Source organism: Calonectris borealis, chromosome 4 (genome assembly GCF_964195595.1).
Source record: "Calonectris borealis chromosome 4, bCalBor7.hap1.2, whole genome shotgun sequence".
Classification (NCBI taxonomy): Eukaryota; Metazoa; Chordata; class Aves; order Procellariiformes; family Procellariidae; genus Calonectris; species Calonectris borealis.
The window spans coordinates 61,563,419-61,587,923 of record NC_134315.1 but is presented as its reverse complement, the minus strand read 5'-3'; the positions used below and the strand labels follow the sequence as shown (position 1 = coordinate 61,587,923).

The 24,505-nt window shown below is 43.5% G+C and overlaps 1 protein-coding gene across 1 annotated transcript in view; it reads right to left on the bottom strand.

Moving 5' to 3' along the window:
- TECRL (trans-2,3-enoyl-CoA reductase like) overlaps nt 1-24,505 on the bottom strand; it is a 72,010-nt gene that overhangs the window by 15,553 nt on the left and 31,952 nt on the right. Inside the window, exons 3-5 of the mRNA XM_075150613.1 lie at nt 13,739-13,783; nt 12,394-12,497; nt 533-648 (exon numbers count right to left, since the gene is read on the bottom strand). Coding sequence (XP_075006714.1) covers nt 533-648; nt 12,394-12,497; nt 13,739-13,783 — 265 coding nt within the window. The remainder of the gene's footprint in view (nt 1-532; nt 649-12,393; nt 12,498-13,738; nt 13,784-24,505) is intronic.

The window sequence follows — 24,505 nt, the reverse complement described above, 5'->3', positions numbered from 1 at the left end:
TCTTTTGAGTTTCTCAGTTGTTCTTGACCTGACTCATGACATGCAGACCTCTCGAAGTTCTTCCCTGTTGTGCCTAGGTGAGAGCTGGCGTGGGGGTAATCTTCTGTGCTGGATGCTGATGCTACTCATCTTATGAGTGGGACTGCACTGTAAAGAGACTGGGAGTGGGACACCTGAAATCTTGTCCTTTCTTCTCTGTCAAGCGTGACTTTGAGTTACTACCTGCTGTGTTTATTATTTCCCCTTCTGTTCAGACTGTGTGTCTAGAGCGCAAACTATTTGGGGAAAATACTACATCTCCCCTTGTGACCAGGTGCAGTGACCATTGCAACTGGGATCCCATTTTTGGTCAGGCTTATGGGTGCTGCTAAAATGCCAAACCGCTATTGATAAGAACAATCTGAAACTCCCACTGACTCAGACCAGGCATGCAGCCTCACACCCCCTGTAACCTCCTCAGCCCTGGAAATGCAGTCTCCATCCCTCTGGCTCCCTGTCCTCCAGGAAAATAGTTCACGCAAGTGTCACTTACTGAACCACTGGGTGCCGGAAGTTCTTCGTACTTTCCACTTGATCGTAAATAGTTGAGAGACGAATGTAAAAGAGCAGATATATTAGAAGAGGCCCGGTGTATTCTGTTAGAAAAAACTAGAAATGAAAAAGAAAATAGCTGTGTCAGAGTAGAAAATTATACCAATAAAGGCATGAGAAAAAGAATACCCCTATCCACAACACCTATTCATCCTTCAAATGTCATTTTGGCTTCATTTTGAGGACTTAAATGACACGTAGGGTTTTTTTTATATGCTGTCTCTTTAGCAAAGGAGTAAAATCTATCTAGGAAGTGAGAGAGAGGTTTCTGTGCAGCACATTAACCCAGTCAGGAAGACTTCATGGAAGGTGGTCAAAATCACAGTCATCTCCTTTTTATACTTTTGGCTGTGCCATCAGATGGCTATTTGGAATCTAAATGACACTGAGGATCAAGGCCCAAAAGCTGAAAGCAGCTTGCTTTCTGCCAGTGTTTTTTGCAATTAAGTGATACATCAGTTAAAAGCCAACCAAGCATGACAGAAACCAACATAGATTTGAATCCTGGTTGCTAGCACAGTCATCTGGAAAGGAGGGATCATTGCTTGAAATCTGGTGGTGGGTGGAAGAGCAGGACCTGCCTGCCTGGTGTATGGCGCTTTGAGCATTTGTTCAACCCTCAGTGGGCTATTCTTTTAATCGTCCAACTCCCAGTGGGCTGTTCTTCTAATCGTTCTTCAGAAGAGCTTTGAAACAGAAAGGTTTTCCTGCAGAAATATTCTGCAATTAGGTTTTCCTTCATTTGGGACCCCCAGTACCATGTCTTTTCCTCTATTACAGGGGGAAACTTTTTGAAATTTCAGCCTTTCATAGCAGGACTGTCTCCAAAAGTAACAAACTTAAGTGTTCTCTACCAAGGAAATGTCAAATTCTCTTTTGTTCCACATGACACCATGATTTCTGGGCTCCATTTAGACTCTGCATGACCCCAAGAGCAGTTGTGTATGTGTATGAAAACATTTAGTCAAGGAACGTCTAAGAGCCCACATTGTTGTGGAACACACCACAGCCAAGGGCTCGTTCGAGTTATGTCCTAATAGCTGTTGTATGGGTCTATTCCTAAGTGTGAGCCCACTGTGTTAGGCACTCTGCAAACACTGTAAGAGACGGCCTCCGCTATTAAAACCTAATACACTAAATATAGACAATGGTATAGGAGACAGAGGTGCAGATAATATGGTCTGGGCAGATCAGTGTAAGAGCTTGGAATGAGCTGCTTGCTTCAGTGTAGCTTTTCCTCTCAGCCATAAGTTGCACCACAAAATACACCCGTAACTGCCAGCTTTTATCATCTGTTTGTCATGAGCATATTACAAAGCTGCCAGGAAAAGTTTGGCAGGACTTAGCACCAAGTTGTGGTTACTTGTCACTGCACCAAGTGCACCCGCCTTACCCCCTGGCTGATTTCAGATGCTGAAAGGAGAACGAAAGCATCAGGATTTAGTAAAAAAATCCAGTCTCTATTTAACAGCCAAAGCTACCAGCCACGTGATACCTGAATCTCTGTGACTGGGTGAGGAGGTGTTTTTGATGTAGGAGAGGGGGATGCAGAGCCTCCCATCAGAGCAATTCAGAGAAGCAGCTGAGAGCACCGACAGCAGCTCTTGAGTTGGGGTTTGTGGAGGAGAGCAGCATGCTCAGGGTGCTCTGGGCTGGGGACAAGGTCCGGTCTTATCTGTGTGTCAGTCACATCCAACACAAAGCATTAATTGCTCATGCGGAGGCAGGTGGTCCAGGGTCAGCTGTGAGATTTGCAGTCAAAGTAGGTATTGTCTGGCAGGCAGGACTGCATTTGCCTTCATCATAACTGCGTCACAGTGCTGGAACGTAGTTAAGATCAGTAGCATTCTGGTTTAGAGGATGAGGTTCAATTTGCTGTAGTGGTTTTCTTTTTTGTTTTACATTTTGGGTGAGTTTCAGTCTGTTCCCTCTGTTGCATCTCCCATGCTGCAACCTCTGCTCTCCTCCTCTGGCCCACTGATTTTAAATTCTTCAGAAATGAAAAGTGAGTTCCAGAAAGGCAGGCAGAGAAACTCTGCTAAAATCCCACAAGTTCAAGCAAGTGGAAGGGAAAGTAGTCTTAAATTAACACAAAATTACAATCGGTTATAATCATTGGCAATCAAAGGCAAACACCATTCTTTTACTATTGATTCTCAATGAATATATGCAATTAAGCCTACCTAGTGTCTTCATGCTCATTGTATAGTTGACTAATTGCTGGGCTTGTGGAGTTATTAGTTGCATTAAGGATCAGTTCAACCTATCATTTTTACAGACGCTCAAAAAACCTAAAAAATTACTAAGATACTAGTTCCTGCTTACCTATCCTGCAAAAATAATAACCAAATTTTAAACAAAACCCTGAAAACAATAACATTGTATCTTGTAGTTTCCAGACAAAAGAAATACCATTTTGTAAAAACCAAAAAAGCGATCATTTAAAACACAGAGCATTTTTCTTCTGCAGAAATGTAAAAAAAATAGAATACTTAGAAGAAAATTACTTTTTCTTCACCATCTTTACCAAATACATATAGATTATTTTGATGTATTTGTTGCAGCCAAATATGGTGGTCACTAAGATCTTTTCCTGCAGGAGCATTACATCTCTATTACGATGTGCATAGCTCAACAGAATTTAACTGTTGAGCTCATTACTAACTCCCTGAAGAAAGAAAACAGGAGATTGCCCCTTTTTACCACATCTGTACACTCTATTTCGTATCTTGCAGTGTCCAGTTCTCTTACCTTCCTTCTCTCCTTTACAGTGTCTGGCATTATATACTCTATATACCTCTTATTCTCAGCGGCATAGAGAAAGTGCTGCTCTTGAACCAAACCTCTCCCAGGCATGAGCTCCATACAGGGTGCTGAACTTAAGCTCCTTTAACAGTCTCAATTATCAGCTCCTTGGAGACCTGATTCAGTAATACCTAAACTGGAAACATCTACTACATAAACAGCAAAACGGAAATCTGAAATATGTCAAAAGGGAGCTAATGCAAGAGTCACCATTATTCAAGAGATGATGAGACAAATGGGAAAACAATACAGGATAGCTAATTTGCAAACCAGCGAGGCATTTCATCTTGTATGAGCTAGATTGTACCTGCTTCTTTCATCTGTGTTCAGATGGTCATGCCAGTAACACCTTGCCGAACCGAGTAACAACCAGGTCAGGAATTATAATCCCAGACCTTATGAGGCAGAGGGTATATTTAGGGAGACATGAATGCAGCAGAGGTGAAAGGAGCTCTTTAAAGTAATTTGAGGGAATGTGAGGTGAATTTTCTGGCTGGTAGGGGCAGCTGGCTTAGTGCCTGACACCATCCCAACAAGTCTACTACAGAGAATGGAAAGGTTTTTGACGTGAGTTAATAGTACCGTGTGTACTGGTTGGGAAAAGGCAGAGAAGGACAGAAGGAAGCCATAAACAGAGGGGGTGGAGTGGAGGGAGTCTGAAAAAAGTCCAACAGAATCGTTGTAAATGAACAGACCACGGATTAGCAATCTTCACATGAGGGCATCAGCTAATTCCTCTCTGTAATGTTTATGACATGCCCTTTCTGTAATACCACACAACACACCCTATCTTGTATCATGTTGCCTTTTGGCATATTCTCAGATTATCTCATTTATGACAAGCTGCAGAACAGAGCTGAGGAAAGGCCGCACAGCCTTTTCCATACTGATCCCTTCCCGCAGCTCTTTCCATGCCATGTAGGGGCAGTTTCCCAGTTCGTCGGTGCTGGTCATGATGTTTTCTCTTCCCCTGCCAACGGGATTTCTGGGTTCAAGCAGGGGAAGCGGAGGGCGAGGTATGAGGATAATACCTGCAGCCGGGACAATGACTTTGGGTCGTTGCCTGAAGCTTTCGGCACAGCGAGAGCTACAAAATAGCTCAAGCATGTCCTGGGTTACTTTGATGGAAAAGCAGCTGCAGTATATAAATTATCTAACGGACAAAGCTTAGTTTCTCTGATAAATGTGAGACAAAGGCACTAGTTGCAGGTCTGAGCCAGGGTCAGACTGAAACAGTACATTCCGCATAAAGAGGAGGATCTACTGATACCGGACAGACAGACCATTACTACATGCGAGTGAACAGAGGGCAGCTGGGATGTCTGAGAAACCCAAGAGAAAACCAGGCAGTTGAACCCCCCCCAAGTCCCCAGATCACATTAAACTTAGCATCTAACTACCTTAGACTCCTTTTACAATGCCAGCCCTGAGTACTCTTGAGCTGATGATCATTAAGAAACGTTATTAATTTCTGGACTAATTTCTGCTTCATATGCTTTGCTAGCTCATTAAAGGCCATATAGTTACCTGGGGATGATAATGGCTTAATTTCAGCAGCATTTCTAAATCTTCACCTTTTCAAAATTTTTGTATTTTCATGTTTGCAAAAATCCGCAGCAGCAGCAGTTTTGCATCAAGTAGTACAATTCTTAAGGGCTGCTTGAATATTCAATGATTTTTGTTCCAGTTCTCATGGAACTGGCTAATCCGTTCTACAAAAATCAAATAGTGCACGCAGGGGCACCTGAAACTTCCCTTGTCTGGGCAGATTTTGCAAAGACGTGGTGTCTAAGAGTATTTCAGATTGCAGTTCAATATTTACTGCAAATATCAGAGATAGGGGTGGATTTGCTGTAGGATTTTATAGGCAAATTGCAGCTGACTCAGGCCAGCTTCAGGAGCTGGGGAGTGAACAGTGATGGATGCTGTTTCTCTCTGAGCCAGGCCTGTGCTCCCTCTGTGGCAAAAGGGAGGTGAAACCCCAGCTTCCTCCTAAGACTGAGCTGTCTGAAACCACTGGTTTGGCATCAGACCACTTCATCGTCTGGTCAAGATTCTTCCCTGGGAGCACAAGCCTTTACATGTTTCTTACTCAAAATGGAAAATTACTGCAAATTAACAAATGCTTTTCTTATACACACACATATATGCATGTTATATATGTTTGTACCTATACATACTCAGCGATGCACTCAAGTTCTGTTTGTAACCAAACACCAAAGTGAGTTCAGATTTGCTGCCAAATCTTTACAGGGCTTTGACAGCATTTTGAAATCTGCCATATAATGTGTATCATTTTAAAATGTATATCTATCATCTGCTATGTAGATACCTAAATGAAATAGTGCTTTTTAACACCTGGCTATTACTTAATAACCTCAACTAGCTCTTCGACAGTGCTTTTCATCTAAAAGCCTCAAAGCACTTTGCAAAGAGGAAAATACTGTTATCTTCTTGCCGCAGATATGGAAACTGACGCACAGAGAAATTCAGTGACTTGTCAAGGTCACCAGACACGGTGGGCAAAGGCTGACAAAGGGGCACCTGGTCCTCCCAAACACTGGTTCACTCTCCTCTTTGTGCTCTCCTTAGCCACCGGTATGGGGTTGGGCAAAAATTCCCCATACATAGTAATTTTGCCAGGCTTACGCATTCTAGAGGGACTAAAAATTCTCAGATTTGTGTAGATTGACAAATTGTCAACCTCCCTAGTTACTCTGACTACAAACAGGAAAGGGTCTGCATTTATCAGCACCATACATCAAGTAACTCTTTGTTCCTTAAGTAGCAGGAAGGGTTTAAGCATAAAGTTGTGTATAGCTGTAAGAAACAGCTTGTTCTGTTTATGCTTACTGAATTCCCTCTACCTCCTTTTTGCGCTTGAAGTGGTAAAAACTCAAGGGTATTACTATAAACACTTATGCATAGGTTCTTCAGCCTGTTCTGTGCTCAACAGCCACCAAAACGTTCACCCCTCAGAATTAATTTTCCTCCCTAACTCCCTTTGGCGCCTGAAAAATTGACACGCTGGCATGGTTCATTGTGAGCCTGTGGCATTTGTTGCCGAGACCAAGAAAAATTAATTATTGCAACACTGTTTGCCTTATTAGAAGCAGCGTCTGAGGAATCCCAATCAGCCAGCTGGACAGTTTCAGAGGTCTCCTCCTCCCTTATCAGTTGACTTCATGCTGCCACTGGGCAGTAACAAAGAGCCAAAAGTATATGTGGCCCAAGGAAAGGCATAAACAATATAAAACCATGGCAAGAAATCAGGCAAATGCAAGCTGTTCTCTCCTGATAACCCTGGAGGTTGAAAACTATTAGACTTAATTAAATGAAAAATAAGACCAATCTTGTGTGTGTAGTTTGCCTTTGTGAAAGGTTACAGTGTTTTGAAAGTTCATAGCATTTGACTGGGGTCAGCTCAAGACTTGGCCAGCTGTACCAAGGCAGAGCAGCACTTACTCTGTGTTCAGGCAGAAACCTCTGCCAAGTGCAAACGGCTAGCTGTAAAATGGAGGTGCTTTGCCTTACAAATAATTGTAGTTGGAAAAGGGGCTGTAGAGGAAATAGTGACTTCTTTTTTTCCTGGAGATCATCTTCTGTGATCAAATTATCTATTGATCCAAAAGGTTTAGCAAAGAAAAACCATTTGGGGATTTCCCACTCTTTGGCACTTTGTTGTAGTCGTTCTTAACCCACCCACAGATTTACACAGAATCACACGTTCTGTTTATTTGGCACTGCTGCTAAGTTTTCCAGGTACCCACAATTCCCTGAAAGTTTTATTCAATTTGTAGGGTCTTGTCCCACAACTAATTGTGTTTGAATTGGCCACAAAATATGCAAGCTCTGACATGTATCCGCTGAGAAATACATTCAGTGACATCCTCCACTGATACATCCTACGTATCCTCAGCTCTCTCTCTTACCTTGATCTCAAATTCCTTCCTCAGCAATGATCATATGAGTTTTCTTACATTTATCTTCTTCACACTGGCCCACTAGTTTGCTGAGACTCCCAGCCCTCCCACTCCTTCAAATTCCTCAGATCCTGTCTTTTTTCTTCTATTATAATTGTCTGTACTTCTACATCCCATTGAGAGGTTATAAACCTTTATTGAAGTCTCTTCTTCCATTCCCAAATTAGGGAAAACATCTCAAGTTGTTCCCCAGGGAAAGCCCAAAGCTGACCTCAGTGTAGAGAAGGTGGAGACAATGAGTCTGCAGCAGTTTGGCTGCCCGTCAATATTCATAAATTGCTTTGTATCACATTGATCCCACAGACTTCAGGGGATTGTTCCCCATTTACAGGACCAATTGAGTGAGCTCTGCCAGCCACAGTCAGAGCAAACTGCTCCCCTCGTATTCGCCACCCACCCACGCCCACAGGACAGAAGAACTTCGGTAAGCGTGCAGTGTGCGAGTAAGAGGAGAGAACCACGCTGACCGAAACACTGCCTTCCCCCCGAGAGAACAGCCGCACCTCGTTGTTCAGTACAGCATGCACTTCCCCGCTGTGTACACCTGCTGTACGTAACCACAAAGCTTCAAACATAGAGCTCTTGGCTTCTTGTTCATTTTCCACAATGTCTAACTCGGTGATAATTTTGCTTGCCAGCCAGAAGGGAACAGACCCATTAGTGAAAGTGTAGATTTTCAGATTTCAAATATGTTCTCGGGTTTAAATAAGTATTAGTCTCTGTATTTCTAAATTGAGCAGAATCTTTTTTTTCATTGGAAAATTTGAAATTATTCCAGAAAAATGATGTATAATATAATCTTAAACCTATTAAATACAGTTCCATTTTTCAGCCAGCTCTGTTTCACGCCAGCAGAAGTCTATTGAAACGGTAACTCAGATCAGAGAGAATCAACGGTTTTCTCTGTGTGATAATTTGTATCACAGAGCTGTGTGGAATCAGAGTCATATAGAGAGGGTATGCAAAGGGGGGGACTGTACAAACTCAAAGCAAAAAAATGCAAAACCTAAGGAACTATAATCTAAGCAAATGGAGCAGTTCTGCTGCCAGCCTCAGTATTTTGAAGCTCTCAGGAGTCAAAGTATTTAGGCAATCCCTGATTTTAAATCACAGTTACAAAAAATATTTACTGAAGTACTGTGTTTCAGGGTTAATCTTATGAAATTCACAGACTTGGAGGTAAAATATATTTTTCACAGTTCTATGCTGTTTTCTCAGTTCTATTTTGATCCTTCTGGTAGCCTGCCCGGGTAGCAACTAGACAACAGAAGCTGATAAATCAGAAATTGCAATCACTGCTCAAATGAGGAAAGCTTTAACAGAAGTCTGAATTTGAGCAGGACGAATGGTTTTCTTTTTCCTTTTGACTACAGCAGCAGTATGCATTCTTAGAGGTAAAATGCCAGCCATGTTTCAAAAAGTCACATGCAGCATTGCAATATGTAAAAAGAGGTCTCTGTCAAACATGCTTAGGCCCAAAATTGGACAGAGATTAAAAATAAAACCCATCACTCCAGTGGTGAGAATTTCAAACACCCCTGGGGGTACAATCTTCGCAGGAGGCATATGGAAAAGATCTGTAAACTCAGTTCCCATTAGTATCAGTCAGCAAACCTCAACTATCCCCTCCAGGTAGGGTAAAAGAATTGGTAAATCTTGTGCAGAAGTAAATTACGTGTTTCAGATAACGTTTGTTTTATAAAAAAGAAGGTAGAGTAGAAAGAGAGTTCTAACAAAATCTATGATGCTAAGAAACAGGTTTTGTTTTCTCCCTGAATTTCTTTCTGGAGATGAGCCTTGAGGGCCTCCATTCTTCTAAAAGAGCCAGCTGAGGTTGGATTTCTACCCACGTTATCCCAGAAAATGGCCTCATTCTCGAAAGAGATTGACAAATAATTGCTCCAGTGGAGGAGAACTGCAAATCCCTCACCCCAGTTTGTCCTCCCGCAGAGCAACCCAGCTTCTAGAACTTGTTGAAATCTGGTCAACCAATCTCAGAGCTGTGATATAACCTGAGCCCACAGGATGTCTGGCCTTTCACAGCACAAAACACCAAAAATATTTCGGTCACTGTGCAACCATGTTTTAAGAAGGCTGAGGATGAGAAGGAAACATCCTTCCTACAAAGTGGCAGCCTCTGACAGACGGACTGGGTAGACAACAGGAGATGACAAACTCTTGAGCCACCAAGGTGGAGTGTGAGAAGGACCGTAAATCAGAGACTGTGCATGCTCCAAAAGGGAAGCTGAGCATTGATTCACAAGTATGCTCCTAGACTTAGGGACCCAAACTGTTTGGGAACAGACAACAGCATCATCTTTTATTTTACAACATGCCTGGAGAGGGTACTGCTCCCAGAAGGTGGAGGTGAGTACCACTTTCCCCTTTTAAAAAACACGAGATTGTTGTCTTGGTGTAAATCCCCAGCACTGGGGGTCTTAGTGTTCTTGATCCTCAAGTGGGCATCTCAAGCGTGATCTCCAATGAGGTAACAAAGCTCCAGAAGACCCACTTCTGTGCTTAGTTTTCCCCTAGACAGATCCATGTCCAATGCATCGACCTCTGGAGCACCAACATATCTGCATGTGCTTCGGTGTCTATTTTTGGAGTCCAGACCTGAATGTAGCCCTTTGTACCTCAGCTATCATTTTGCTGATAAGATAAGAATATTTTTATTCTGTGCTTTATTTATTTAAATGTCAACCCTTCAAATCAGAAGCATCCCTCACTGTGTGCATAAATCTGATAGAGCATCAAGGGGGATGGGAGAATGGGAGCTCTAAGCACAGTAAAAATGGCAGTAAAACTATACATCCTGTGTACAAATATATTCTTAATTGTTATTGTTAGAATCTTCTATGAATTTTTTCTCTATTGCTATAAACTAGTTATAATATAAAAATCTCTTGACTGTTTAAATGATGCGGCTAGGAAGAAGATTTCTCCCACTGAGAATGGAGACAATTTAGAGTATGGAACAGAATGGGATAAGATGAATATTCAGAAACTCATGGAGTCAACTTTCTGCACACACAGATTAAATCGTAAAAAAATGCCGCTGCCTGCAGTATCAACACCTAGAGTCATAACTGCACTATTTATAAGGGGATATTAAGCTTTAGTTATGTTACTGTCTTAGGCTACATAAACCACCAGGAAGGGAGAGAATAAATAAGCTTCTTGCAGATTACATAGTTGTAACAAACAGGAGGCTGCACTACTCACAATTTTGCTTTGCAAGGAAATTCCACGGTTGAGAGGTGGTGGGATGGTTGTGGGGGGAAACAGGACCCCAAGCAGCATTAATCAGTATGGCCATTAATCAGCATGGGAATCAGTGGGGTAAAGCCTCAGCCTTGGTAAACTCGCAGACCTCTGCTGAAACGGGTAGGTCACGCAGCGTGAGCTGCTCTGACTCCACGGAAGTAAACTGCTTGTCACCACCTGGGGATTTGGGTCCTGTTGTTAGAACTGGGAAGGATAGATATAGGTCATGTTCTTGTTCACAGGGGCTAAAACCTCCCAGAGTTTGTGCTGCTGGGGGCTATCTGCTTCCCTGGAGAGAGAGAAATGCACGTGAGCTTGAGCAGGTGAGATGGATATGTGATCTTACAGTGCTGATCTGGAAGCTGACTCTTCCCAAAGTCAAGGGCAGTTCTGGCAGTAATATCCACCTTGAGTGTACTGTTTAACGGATAAGGAGCCGTAAAATAGCATGTCCATTCTAAGTGTCTTGTAGTAATGCTTCCTAGCCCATAGTGACCTACTGAGAGAGGAACCAGTACTATCATCTGCAAGCTGGTTAAAGACCTAACACTCACAAGCTCCATCCATATAGGTACAGCCAAGGAAGGACAGTTGGCTTGTCAGTGGGCCTTGTCGTCACCCCACGTGAGCAGGGTGGGATCTGTGGGCTGCCTGAGGTAAGAATCTAATAATTCAGCCTACAGCCATGATGCCAGTGAGCAAAAATTCTCTTGCTTCATTAAAGGAATTGCAAGCAATTGGTGGTTTGTTTTCCATTGCTACGAATAGTCTCATCGTGGCTTTTATGGCTTTCAGAAACTGTAGTTCTATCTTACTCATGTTTCTCACTGCAGAAATTGGGAATCTCGTTACCCAATACACAGATGTGGGCTGTGTGTTATTCCAGCTGACGCGGTACATGCACACTACAGCAAAAGCTAGGTCAGTCTAACAGTGAGACTACCTTCAGCTCCGCCACCTGTGCCTCTTGCAGGATGTTGCAAAGGTCTCTTCATCTCCCATTCCTTCACTGTTCTTTCAAACCCTTCCACTGTCTTCTGTCTTTGGGCTGTGAAAGAATTGAATCTTTCACTTCCTCCTTGCACAGATGAGCCCGTAAGGTTAGAGTTCCCCACAATCCCATTTGGGTGGAACATGTTGCCTCTCTCCTGCCACCCTGACCTCCTAACAGCTGCTTACAGGGAAGTAACTGAAGTCAGACTGAGACCAGAAATAAAAACAGATCATGGATCTACCCACAGCATAATAGACGTATTGTTGCTCAAGGCGAATGCTTTTGTTTTACAAAGAGATTCAAAAGTTTTGTGACTCCTGAGTCTGGCTGGGCATCTTCTGCCTGGAATCCTTGGCCTCACCACTTCCACAACAAAGAGTAAGACATTCCCATTTTTTAGTTTTAATATCCTTCCACTTTCAAAGCTGAGGAGCCTTGCAGGAAATGAATGTATTTGGCTACAGGTTCTGCACAGGCATATAAACCCTAGATAAGCTAAAACTGTTTTTAAAAAATGATTTTTTTTTCCCTCAGGCAATATTGTTATGTCCACCTTCTACTCTTCAATTGGATGTCAGAGTTAGCACGTTGATAAGTTGGCTCACTATCCATTTAATTCCATTTTGACTGCTGATAAAGTAATTACACCATTTGACAAAGGGAAGGACAGGTTGAGGAAGTTGGAGTAATTTGATGCTAAAACACATTGTACATTAAGATGTATCATGTTGATTGGTACAAGGACATACTTACTGTGGTCCAACCGACCTGCTGACCTAGGTCTGTAAAATACAGTGTAATGATGGAGGAAACAGCAAGGCTTTGAATGTTAATGGAATCCTTCAAATAGGGCCCATCTGCAGTGACAAAAAGGGAAGAGGAGATGGCATGAACAACAGGCATCCTCTCACAGGCTCAGCATAACGCGTAGGCTGCCCTGCTAATGGACAAGGCCCAACTTGTATTCTGATTTTTTTTGGTGACTTGGTATTATTCTCCAGGTTAGCAACTTAGACCATTTCTGTGAGAGTTTTTCTCCTCTCATTTTAACAAAAGCGTTAGGCTGACATGACACTGGGCAGCAATGCATAGCAATTGTTACGATGCTATCTCTGTTAATCTAGACCATTAGAGACATGCCATGCAATCACACACACTATTTCATAGAGCACTTTTTGTTCTGTCTTGCAAGACAAATGGGAAAGTCAATGTATGCAGTGTCTCCCTCACTGACATCTTTTGCTGAAGCATTTGCATTCTCAGGCTATTTTACAAGAGTTGGCACCATCATGATGAACGCAACTTCTTGGGCAAAGGCCCAAGATTTCTTTGTAAGCTGTCTGACCTAGGCAGACCAGGTGTATCTGAGCATTACATTACTTTTCACAGGATTCTGAGGCATCTGCTTCCAGTCCTAATGGACCTAGAGTGTACAGGCAGAGACATAAAATGGCAATATCTGGTTCTCTTTTTTTTATAGAGGCAATGAGTTGGATATTAGGAGACCTCAACAGCCACTGGCATGGGGTGTTGCCATGGCTGTAACACTTCTTTTCTCTTTTCCACTTTGTGTATTTTGTCTCCCTTTCAATATATGTTTGTTGACTGTTTTAAGTCAGTGAGGGTGCTAAATTCCACCAGGTGCCAAGCCCTCATTTTCTAGGGCTCTGCAATGCTACATGTCCACAGACTAAATGCCACACAGCCCGTGGCAGCTTCATCTCCCACTGCCATGTCCACCAAGAACTGGTGTACTGGCACAAAAAAAAGAGGCTGCCTCCTGCAGCCAGTTGCATCTTCTGATGAGGCTGTGAGCAAGTATTAAAACAGATAATTCAGTGAGTGAGGTGAGTGAGTGAATGGTTTTAAAACTGCCTTGTCTTCATTATTTGATCATATACTGTATTCTGAAACATTTTTACCCAGTGATTATGAAAACCATTAGATTCCTTTATTAATGAGAAAGCTAATATGTTAATCATTGATATCAATTAATGAAAAAGTGCTAACAGTTCACCCAATAACATGTATAGGAGGAGAACTTGCCAGAAGATTAGTAATACGTTAGGTGGCTGTATTCAACCATCTGAATACTTACTGCGTTCTAGTTGCAGGCCAACGCGGGAAGGGTACCACTGGGGACCTGTTCAAATCACAAAGCATAGCTGTTAATTTCATGTTGGAGGATCTAAATTTCTCTTTCTGTAAGTATTCTTTTTAGCTGATAGCTACAAATGTGAGATTAAAAAAAAATCCCCTCTTTTGGTTTCAGCTATACGAGGAGAATACAAGAGAGCTGGGAGGAGCACACAATACACACATTAGAGCAGAAATCCCTTCTCCCCACTTGAGTGTTGAAGGGCCAATCTCAATGCTGAATGCTCCATCAGCACACAAAAAATGGGCATGTGCACGCACCACTGGGAAGTGTAAAGAGGACCCTGTTTATTACTATGTTTGCCAAAACTCCATACTAAATGTGTCAGTCTTGCCCCTCCCTCCAAAATGATGCTTGTTCTACAGTCTGGTCCAAAGGGGTTGGTTTTTCCCATTTAGGAATATAAAACCTTACTAGGGACGTGCAGCTAGCACTGGGTCTTAATCACAGATTAATCAGGCAAACAGAGGCACAAAAAGCAGAGGCACCTGGGTAGCTAATACTGGTTTATGTATGACTTCCATGATACCCATCAACTTAAGGACGTTCCCTAGAAGCAGATTTTTAAATGCTTTAGTTTAAAGGTTGCTCCTAAACGCATGAGAGCAGTTGGCAGGTGTTATTAGGTGCCCTTTGATGATTTTGGACAGAGACCTGTCATTTTGTTCGAACAGGTTCAGGTCTCCAGCTGCATTTATTTCTCTCAGTGTCAGGACAAGTGGGTAAGTGCCACAGAAAGACTGCAGAAGGGATCGTGGCTGTTCAAATTGTTAATTTGTCCAGCTCTTTGTAGTGCCTGTATGCAGAAGGCTGTGCCCCTACAGCTGTGCTGGCTGAATGGACAATATAAGCACTCCTCCTTTGCATCATAAAGACACGTAACTTAGCTTAACCCACACACACACTCTTCAGTTTGCTGTTGAAGGTTTTTAGGGCTGACCCTGCACATTTTAGGGCTGATCTGGAGCAGCGTGGGGAAACCTTACCCAGCCCATGGTGTTGACTGAGATTTGGGGGCAGCAAAGTCTGACAGAGGAAAGCGAGGGAACAGCTGCGCTACCACCACCCCCAGCCACTTCTTCTGCATTTGTCTTTATTTCCTTTGACACACCTTAGGAGAGTTGATAGCCTGAAAGAGATTTGCTTTGTCTTTTCAATTCAAAGTCTGGGTGAAATTGGTCAAATATAGCCATGGTTTTCTTTAGACCTATCTTACAATTGTTAGTATTCCTGTATTTAAGATACCAGTATTCCCATACCTTAAACAAATGGAAAAAAATTCTCCACAATGGCTGTGATCAAACGTGGGAACATTTGCCCTGAGAAGCTGTGGGACCTACTTCCCTGGAGATAGTCAGGCCTCAGCTGGGGAAGACCCTGAGCAATCTTATAGGACTTGAAAGTTGGCCCTGCTTTGAGCAGGAGCCTGGACCAGATGAGCTCCGGAGGTTGCTTCTACCTTAACTCTATGATCAAGATGATCAAGAGAGCTTGTTCACCCCACCGGCTGCCGGCTGGAGGGGAAGAGGAGCTGTACACAGTGTGCACTGCACCCACTGTGCAGTGGCACCTGGCACACTCTCATTTTGGTCTGAGTTTTGTAGGCAAGAACAGGCATTAGATGAACCCATGAACCAGGGCTAATAGCAGGAGGTGAGACATCCATCAAGTAAGTCGCAAACATGTTTTTAAGGTACCACAACAATCCATGGCTATTAAAGATAACAAAAGGAAGATAGAGAAAGAGCAGCTGTCTGACTTGTCAAGGAAGATATGATTTGCTCCAGGACAGCAGATATCAATAGTTATTTGGTAGCCTGAAATGCAATGTACTTGTGTTAAATTGGAATCTTCCCCCCAGCCCCCTCCCCCCCCGGCTTCATATTACAGTGTGTTTCAATAAAAGCCAATTTACCTGATCCTGTGGCAGTGTGCTTTTAGGTATGGCTCATAATCTTCACAAGGGCAAACAGAGGTTGTACGTTTAAGCACGTCATCCCACATTTCCAGTCCTTTAGCCTCAGTACACCATTATGTTCAAACATACTCAACGATTTAGACAGATGGAAATGTGCCTTTGCTGCTGCTTGTCTGCAGTGACCTTGTTACGACACCGTGTCTCTCTGGTTTCCAGACCACCCCTGGGGTGCTGTGTGTATTTTGCTGGAGGGACCTGGAATTAGCTGTTGGGATGCTCCTTCCTAGCTCTTACTATTGGTGGAGGGCCAGGGGCCACTAGCTAATGTCAAGTGGATGCTGCGCAAATGGAGTGGGGGAGAAAGTCCAAACACATCTCTCTCTCTAAGCATGTCGGTTTTAGTCTGAACATGAAAGTTTCCCACTTTCAGTCTTTACTGGCAGCAGACTTTAGCAAGTTCCCAAGTCTTAGCTGCCCGGGGTTCTGCAAAAAAGTGTTGCTTTCTGGAGAGAAGTGTGACCCCACTTTATTCCTCAGCAGGTCTCAGAGGTCTGACTGGTCTGCTCTCCCAGCCTGATCAGACTCATTTCAGAGAGAGGAAACCCCACACATTCCTAGGCATCAGAGATTTGCCTGCTCACCACTTGGCGAGGACCCTGGCCCCACCTGTCACCATTTACCTGCCCTCCTCCTGTGACTGAGTGTTTTCCACAGGGACCCTCCTCTAGGGGACTTCTCAGTAGGACAGCTCTGGATTTCTATTTGGCAATGTGGGAAGCCATTCCAATCCAGCCTGGCTCTGGCAAACACACATTCATGTCATTCCTATAGGAGAAGAGCTCTTCTTTCTTTTAATAGTGAAAAGAAGCCAAATGCAGTGACTAATTATCACCCGTATTAATTCCTGCTACCGCCTGTCAGAATAGGGGGTTGATGGCTCTCTTGGATACCTAGAGCCAGCACTATCTGGCAGACAAACTTCACCTGCCATCAGCAGGGGTTCAGAAGTGCATGTGGAGAGTGCGTGCTCCCACACAGAGTAAACAAGCACTCACTAAAGTCAGAGGCACAGCTGCAGCTGTGTGCAGCACTCGAAGGCTTCTCTGCATTCCCACACCTGGCAAAGCTCCCCTTGCTTCCAGTCTAAAGCTGGAGGGTTTCTCTTTTTTAGGGTTGTTTTTTTTTTAGTAGGGTTTACTTCCCAGTTTATTCTTATTAACACTTTCCATTGGTGCCTCGTGCAGAGATTAATGGCAATCCAAGAGCGTGGGTGACTGAAGTTTATCTTGTTACTCTTGTTGCAGCTAAGATCAGGCATGTATTATTATTTACTTTCTGGCATTGTGATGGTGCATCAGAGCTCAGCCACATGGTACTTGGTAGGTCACAGTCCCTGTATATTCCTTGTGATCAGCAGAGCTGTTCAGCTCCCTTATGCAGGGTTATGGTTTTGGCTATGTGTCCTGGTTTCGGCTGGGATATATATCATCATTTCTATGGTTGCTATCAATGGTATTGCAGTAAAAATCACCCAGATTAATGAGGAATGAACTCCGATGAAACCAAGCAAAATGCAACAATGATAGAACCGGACGAGTTCAGCGATAATGGAACCCAGAGCTGGCTTCAGGATGCAACAATCCAACACCACACACCATCTCTCCTGCCCTGAAAGGCTGTTATGACAGATGGAGCCCAAAGTCGTGGACTAAATGAACTCAATGGACATTTTAGAGGGATGGCCCATAGACTAAGAGAATGATATCTCTGTGTGTGTGTATGTATAAAGACAAGAAAGGTGGTGGTGATTAATTGGAATGTATTGGAAAATGTAAGACCTGGGCATGACATAGATGGTATAGAATAAGGGGTGGATACTGTCCTGGTTTCAGCTGGGATAGAGTTAAATTTCGTCCTAGTGCTGTGTTTTGAATTTAGTATGAGAATAATGTTGATAACACACTGATGTTTTTAGTTGTTGCTAAGTACCCTGCTAGTCAAGGATATTCAGCTTCTCATGCTCTGCCAAGTGCACAAGAGGCTGGGAGAGAGCATAGCCGGGACAGGTGGCCCAGCTGGCCAACAGGGTATTCCATACCATGTGACATCATGCTCAGTATATGAATGGTAGGCGTTTCAGGAAGTAGGAATCGCTACTCAGTTATCGGTCAGTGCAGATGGCGAGCAATTGCATTGTGCATCACTCATTTTGTATATTCTATCATCATCATCATCATCATCACCATTATTATTATTTTCGCTTCCTTTTCTGTTCTATTAAACTGTCTTTATCTTAACCCACGAGTTTTCTCACTCTTACCCTTCCGATTCTCTCCCCGTCCCACTGGGCAGGGGAGGGAGTGAGCGAGTGGCTGTGTGCTGTTTGGCTGCCTGCCGGGTTAAACCATGACACTACACATTTCACACTTGGAACAAAGTTGTGAAAATAACGTTTCAGCCTGCTTATATCCCAGACCACCATTGACTTAAAAAGCAGATATAGGCTGACCAGAAAATAACAATGGCCATCATGATTCACACCACAGATCTATGTAGCCAATATTATATCTTCTGATATTTAGCGAATATTTTAGTTCCTCCATCAGATTTCTTAGATTTCTAGGATTTGTGTAGAACAGTTTTGGTTCCTTTCTTTGCAGCGTGTTTGAACAGCTATTGAAATGTCTTTCTGGTTTTCCAGAAAGAACTCCTATTTGATAATTTCTACGCTCCTGACTTATCCTTCTCTTGAAGGATGTTTGTCTCAGACTTTAATATAGTCACCCTCCAACTGCATGCACATAGGCACCTGAAAACGTTGCCCATTCCTGAGCTGAAATGTTATTCACAAACTCCTTGATTTTAAGAGTCATCAACGTCATTCTTCTTCACTGAGCAACCAGATCAGGTGAAAGATGTCCCTGCCCGTGGCAGGGGGGCTGGACTAGATGATCTTTAAACGTCCCTTCCAACCAAACTGTTTTACAATTCCATGATTCATTCTGTTATGATTCAGATAATGTTCCTTCTATGTGTACAGGTTTCCTTTAGTCTGGAGGTGTAAGCAATTCATGATAAGTCTTAAGCCTTTTACCTTATTCCGTCTTCTCTGTGACGAATCTCTTCCAACTTTGTGGAAAAAACCCACACATTTATTTAAAAACAGTTAAAATATTTTAATGCTATTACATTTAAAGCATCATAATTTTTCAACACAGGATGGTATTTTCTTGGAAGGTGACTCAATGTTTACTTTTAATAATCTGTTTTAAAAAATGGACATGAGGAAAAATATTTAATTTTGGATGAGTTATTTGTTGTACCTGCCAGTATTTAAAACAAAAATTAAGACATAAGCAAACTGACAGGATATATGAAAACTGACAGCCACCTTTAATTTGACCATACCCACCTATGAAAACACCTATTAATACTGGATATAAAAAGGAGATGTAGTGCTATTAAACAACCATTCAAATGCTTGCTAAAATGACAGCCTCAGTGCCATGCCCAGCTGCCAACACCCCTATGCAAAGATGCACAGAAAACCAAGTTCTACTGGTCCCATTACTCTCTATCCACAAGGTTCAAATTGACCTTAATGTGTGCTCCACCACTTAAATTTATCACAAGAGGTTTTGAAAATTTAACAACTAAGAAATCTAAGTACTTCCCAATAGTTATGAAATTGAAGGGGTCAGTTTAATTTTTATTAAGTTTCATTAAGAACATTCCATACAAATTCATTAGTGCGCTGCCTGTTCTGTAGTAAATTACACAATCAATCAAATGCCTGTTTGTCACAAAGTATTTATGAAGTTATGCAAACCTGTATGAGAGTAAAGGTGTAACATGATGAAGACCCCTCTTGCTGGGAAATTTGGTGTGTTCCTTAGAACGCAGCCCTGCAAAAGCTATTCCGCTAAGGAGCGAGGAGTCTAAGAAATACAAAACAGAGTTGACGGACACAGTTTGGAGATAATTAGCAGACTGACTTCCCACGATCAGCTAATTTTATTATCAGTTAAATTGCTTGCTTCTCATTGTATGTCACCACCCATGCATCTCTAATAACAAATAGCCTTAATAATTACAAGCAATACCTGCTGTGATATGAATAGGATGATATGAACAACAAAATTACTATAATCAATCAGCAGCAGCATGTTGTTTAAATTTGCAGAAATACAGGGAATTCTGCGGATGACTACAGCACCAACATCCCTTATATGATCACAAAATGTTACACATTAGCTAAGAAATGTAACAGCACTTGCTTATGTGAACTGAGCACGGCTGAAATGCATTCCACCACCTTAACCAGACAGTAGTTCTGATATCTGTGTAGCAATAAGAAGAGATTGCTAGGAAAGATTCACATATTACTATGTGTGGGGATGGTGGTTTTGTGCATAATATATAGAGGCAGACAGACATACCAACACACAGATTATCTGAAAACTTGCCGAGGTCTTTCCTTGACAAGTAAATGATGAAGAAGAAATACAGTTGTTCCATATCGGTGACTGTGCTGGTTTTGGCTGGGATAGAGTTAATTTTTTCCATCTTAACTTGTATGGGGCTATGTTTTGGATTCGTGCTGAAAACAGAGTTGATAACACAGGGATGTTTTCATTATTGCTGAGCAGTGCTTACACAGAGTCAAGGCCTTTTCTGCTTCTCACCCCACCCCACCAGCGAGTAGGCTGGGGGTGCACAAGAAGTTGGGAGGGGACACGGCTGGGACAGCTGACCCCAACTGACCAAAGGGATACTCCATACCATAGGACGTCATACTCAGCATATAAAGCTGGGGGAAGAAGAAAGAAGGGGGGACATTCAAAGTGATGGCGTTTGTCCTCCCAAGTAACCGTTACGCGTGATGGAGATAACGACAGATTTGTTTGGAATGTGCTGGATAGAATTTACAGCTGTTATTGCTGCTTAGCTATTAATTGGCAGGCTCCTGTGCTTGCCATGGGGCTTGCTCGCCTTACTGCATATTAGAGTCCAGTGCTCGTTAGTGGCTGCTTTTTGCTTTCGCTGCTTGCTGTGCTGCTGTGCTGCTGATCATCTGACTGCTGTGCCTGGGAACATGTCGATAACAGCAGTGGCCGTGTGCCTGGGCTGGCAGACGGCCAGGGCATCGCTGCTGTTTCTGTGCTGCTGCACTGGACAGGCTGGAACTCCAGTGTGAACTCGAGTCGAAGGGACTGTGGCCCATGGATGAGTCCCCATGGGAGCAGGACACCCCAAAGCGTCTGTAGCCATGCATAAGTCCACACCAGAACAGGTACGTCTCGAAGCATCTGTGGCCATGGTTATGTCTGTGCTGCAGCAGGTACACTTCCGAAGGGATTGTGGCCCATGGATAAGCCCACGACAGAGCAGGTACACCCCGGGAGGGACTGCAGCCATGGGTAAGGCCGTGCTGGAGCAGGGTCACTCCTGAAGGGACTGTGGCTGTGCGTGAGGCCATGCTGGAGCAGGTATATCTCGGAAGGCATTGTGGCCATGGAGAAGGCCATGCTGGAACAGGAGCTCCTCAAAGCGACTGTGGCTGTGGATAAGTCTATGCCGCAGCAGGTATACCCTGGAGAGACCGTGGCTCATAGATAAGGCTCCACCTGGAGCAGGTACATCCCTAAGGGCCTGCCGTCTGTGGATAAGTCCAAGCTGGAGCAGGGGCAAGGGGAGGAGTTCATTGCAATGTTAAACCCTATGGTCTGGTCCAAAGGGACCAGGGGTGGAGATTGTGATGGAAATACCTTTAAATTGTTGTAACCGGGGATTTGAGTTGCAAGTTATAGGAATTACTATAGCAGGAACCACCTAAACCAGTGGAGGAGAAGCCGTAAAAGAAAGCAGTGCAAGTGCAGCAGCAGCCTGACCTGAGCTGGCTTTGATGCCCAGTAACTCCACGCAACACATCACCTCTCCTGTCCTGAGGGACCACTGTAACAGATGGAGCGCAAAGTCATGGACTAAATGAACTCAGTGGACATTTTGCGGACATTTTATGGGCATTTTGTGGACATTTCACAGGGGTGGTCCATAGACTAAGGGAATGGTATTTGTGTATTATATCAAAGGATGGGAAGTGGGGTGGTTGTTAATGAGGATGTACTGGATAGTGTGGGACCTGAGCATGATGTAAATGATATGGAATAAGGGGTGGAGAATGTGCCGGTTTTGGCTGGGATAGAATTAGTTTTCTTCATAGTAGCTAGTATGGGGCTATGTTTTGGATTCGTGCTGGAAACAGTGTTGATAACACAGGGATGTTTTCATTATTGCTGAGCAGTGCTTGCACAGTCAAGGCCTTTTCTGCTTCTCACCCCACCCCACCAGCGAGTAGGCTGGGGGTGCACAAGGAGTTGGGAGGGGACACAGCTGGGACAGCTGACCCCAACTGACCAAAGGGATATTCCATACCATAGGACGTCATGCTCAGCATATAAAGCTGGGGGAAGAAGAAGGAAGGGGGGCACGTTCAGAGTGATGGTGTTTGTCTTCCCAAGTAACCGTTACGCGTGATGGAGCCCTGCTTTCCTGGAGGTAGCTGAACACCTGCCTGCCGATGGGAAGCAGTGAATGAATTCCTTGTTTTTGCTTTGCTTGTGTGCACAGCTTTTGCTTTCCCTATTAAACTGTCTTGATCTTGATGAAAACCCCATGGGTTTTCTCACTTTTACTCTTCCGATTCTCTCCCCCTTCCCACTGTGAGGGGAGTGAGTGAGCGGCTGTGTGGTGCTTAGTTGCTGTCTGGGGTTAAACCACAACAGCGACCTTAAACGGCAATGGTCATAAGCGTTGTTTCTCTTGGTCGCAGCAGGTGTGTTTGAGCGTTCTCAGGAACGCTTCCGAGAAAACAGGAATAGACAGAGATAATCACCGTGTTGACAGTTGCAGCCTTTGCTGGACTGAAGTCTGCATACCCTTGCTTCACTGAGCTGACAGCAGGAAAGTGGAATGCTGAAATGACTTGAAGCTGTTTCTCTCTGCTGTTATTTGGAAGAAAAGTGTGTGGGATTTATTGTGCTAACATTGCACTCCAGTGATTCCTGAGCATGATGGCAGTAAGCAAAGCACACCTAAGAAACCACAGTAAAACGAAGTTGGGCCACAAGACCAAGAGATAAAGTACCTGAAGCTATTACTTACTATGCTTGCCTTCACTGTAATAAATGACAGCCACTGAGTACTGCCGTCTGAATGACCAGCCCACTTGAGTAATTGCAGCTCTCAGCAGCAAGCCTGGGGCAAGCAAGGCCCCAGCATCTCTTCACATGGCCCCACTTGAAAGATGCTCTGGCTGCAGACCAAAAGATGTTTTGCTGCTTTGACCCACTAAATTCCAGCACAATCATCTGGGTCTTTTTTTTCAGGGCTAGTGCAGAGAGACCAGCTCTAGCCAGGCCCCCTCTAGGTACTGCCCAGCTGTACTGGCCTGGCACTGTACTGAGCTCCTGAGCCCAGCTGGGCTCGCAGGGGCCAGGCTACCAATTGTACGCTGCTTCCACCTCTGGCTAAGTCTTTAGGGCACAGGGCTGGTCTTGGGAAGGCACTTGCTGAATCCGGGATCATTCAGCTAGGCTGTGTTTTTCTTGTAGAAGGACCTTTGATATGGTGTATCAGAATATTTAAAGAGCAGGAGCAAGGTCTTGAACTAGATCCATGTTTTTATGGGAAGTCAGTGGAAAGAGCAGATCCAGCGTGTCCTGTTCAGTAAAATCTCAGCAGAGTACTGAAATGGATATTGTTTTTAATGGCTCCGTACCCAGGGATAAATCCCTTTTCTTTGTCAGCTTTTTTCTCTGAGTATTTTCTCTGATTTAATTTGTAACTTTCCAGGGAAGATCTCTGGCCGTGTGTTTTACAAAGGCACCTTGACCTCTAGTTGCTATGGGGACACAAATAACCACTTTCTTAATGACATGTTGAATTTGAAAAAGGAGCTATTGGATCATAAGCATCCATTTCTTTCTTCTGATTTTTGTAGTAAATGAATGCATCTAGCTACAACCATACTGCTTGCAGAGGGGGAGCAAGCAGTGGGCTGGCTGAATTTATGTCTCCAGATATTGACTAAGACCAACATTGCATGGACTGGCTCTGGCCAAGGGGCAGAACAAAACGCACTTCCCACAGACTACTAAGAAAGTAAGCCCCAGCCTGACAAAGTTCTGGCTACATGCTTCCTTCTTAGCTGTCCATTTGATTGTTCCCATTGGCCTTAAATGCTTAAAATCTATGAGCATCCATTTTTCCCACATAAAGTCATGTAACTGTCACCCTGGCACCTCCACTGAAGCCCTACAGAGCCTGATCCAGAAGGTTTTTCAGAGCATACCTAACATCTCTATAGCAAAGAGTATTATATTGGGTGCAATGCCTGCAGCCATTCCCCTTAAAAAGTGTCAGAATTTTTCTTTCCTTGCCCAGAAAGTTGGTTCCTGGGAGCCGTTAATCTCCTGTGACTGTGCCCAGATGTGGAATTCCAGCCCGTGGGACTCTGCACTGCACCTTGGGTCACAAATTCACCTGATTGCGTTTTCATTGAAAAAACTTATATAAATGCCTGAACTCATTGAGGAACAGAACACTCCTCTCCCCCCACCACCTTTTTTTCCCTGAAAAAAAATCTCAGACTTTAGCTATATTCTGAGTGGGCAATAATGGACAAATTTCTTAAGAGTCAGCATAGTTTTTCTTAATGAAGATCGATTGTTATTAGTGGTAAACAGAATATTATTTGTCATTTAGAGGTCGATTTATGTCACTAGGAG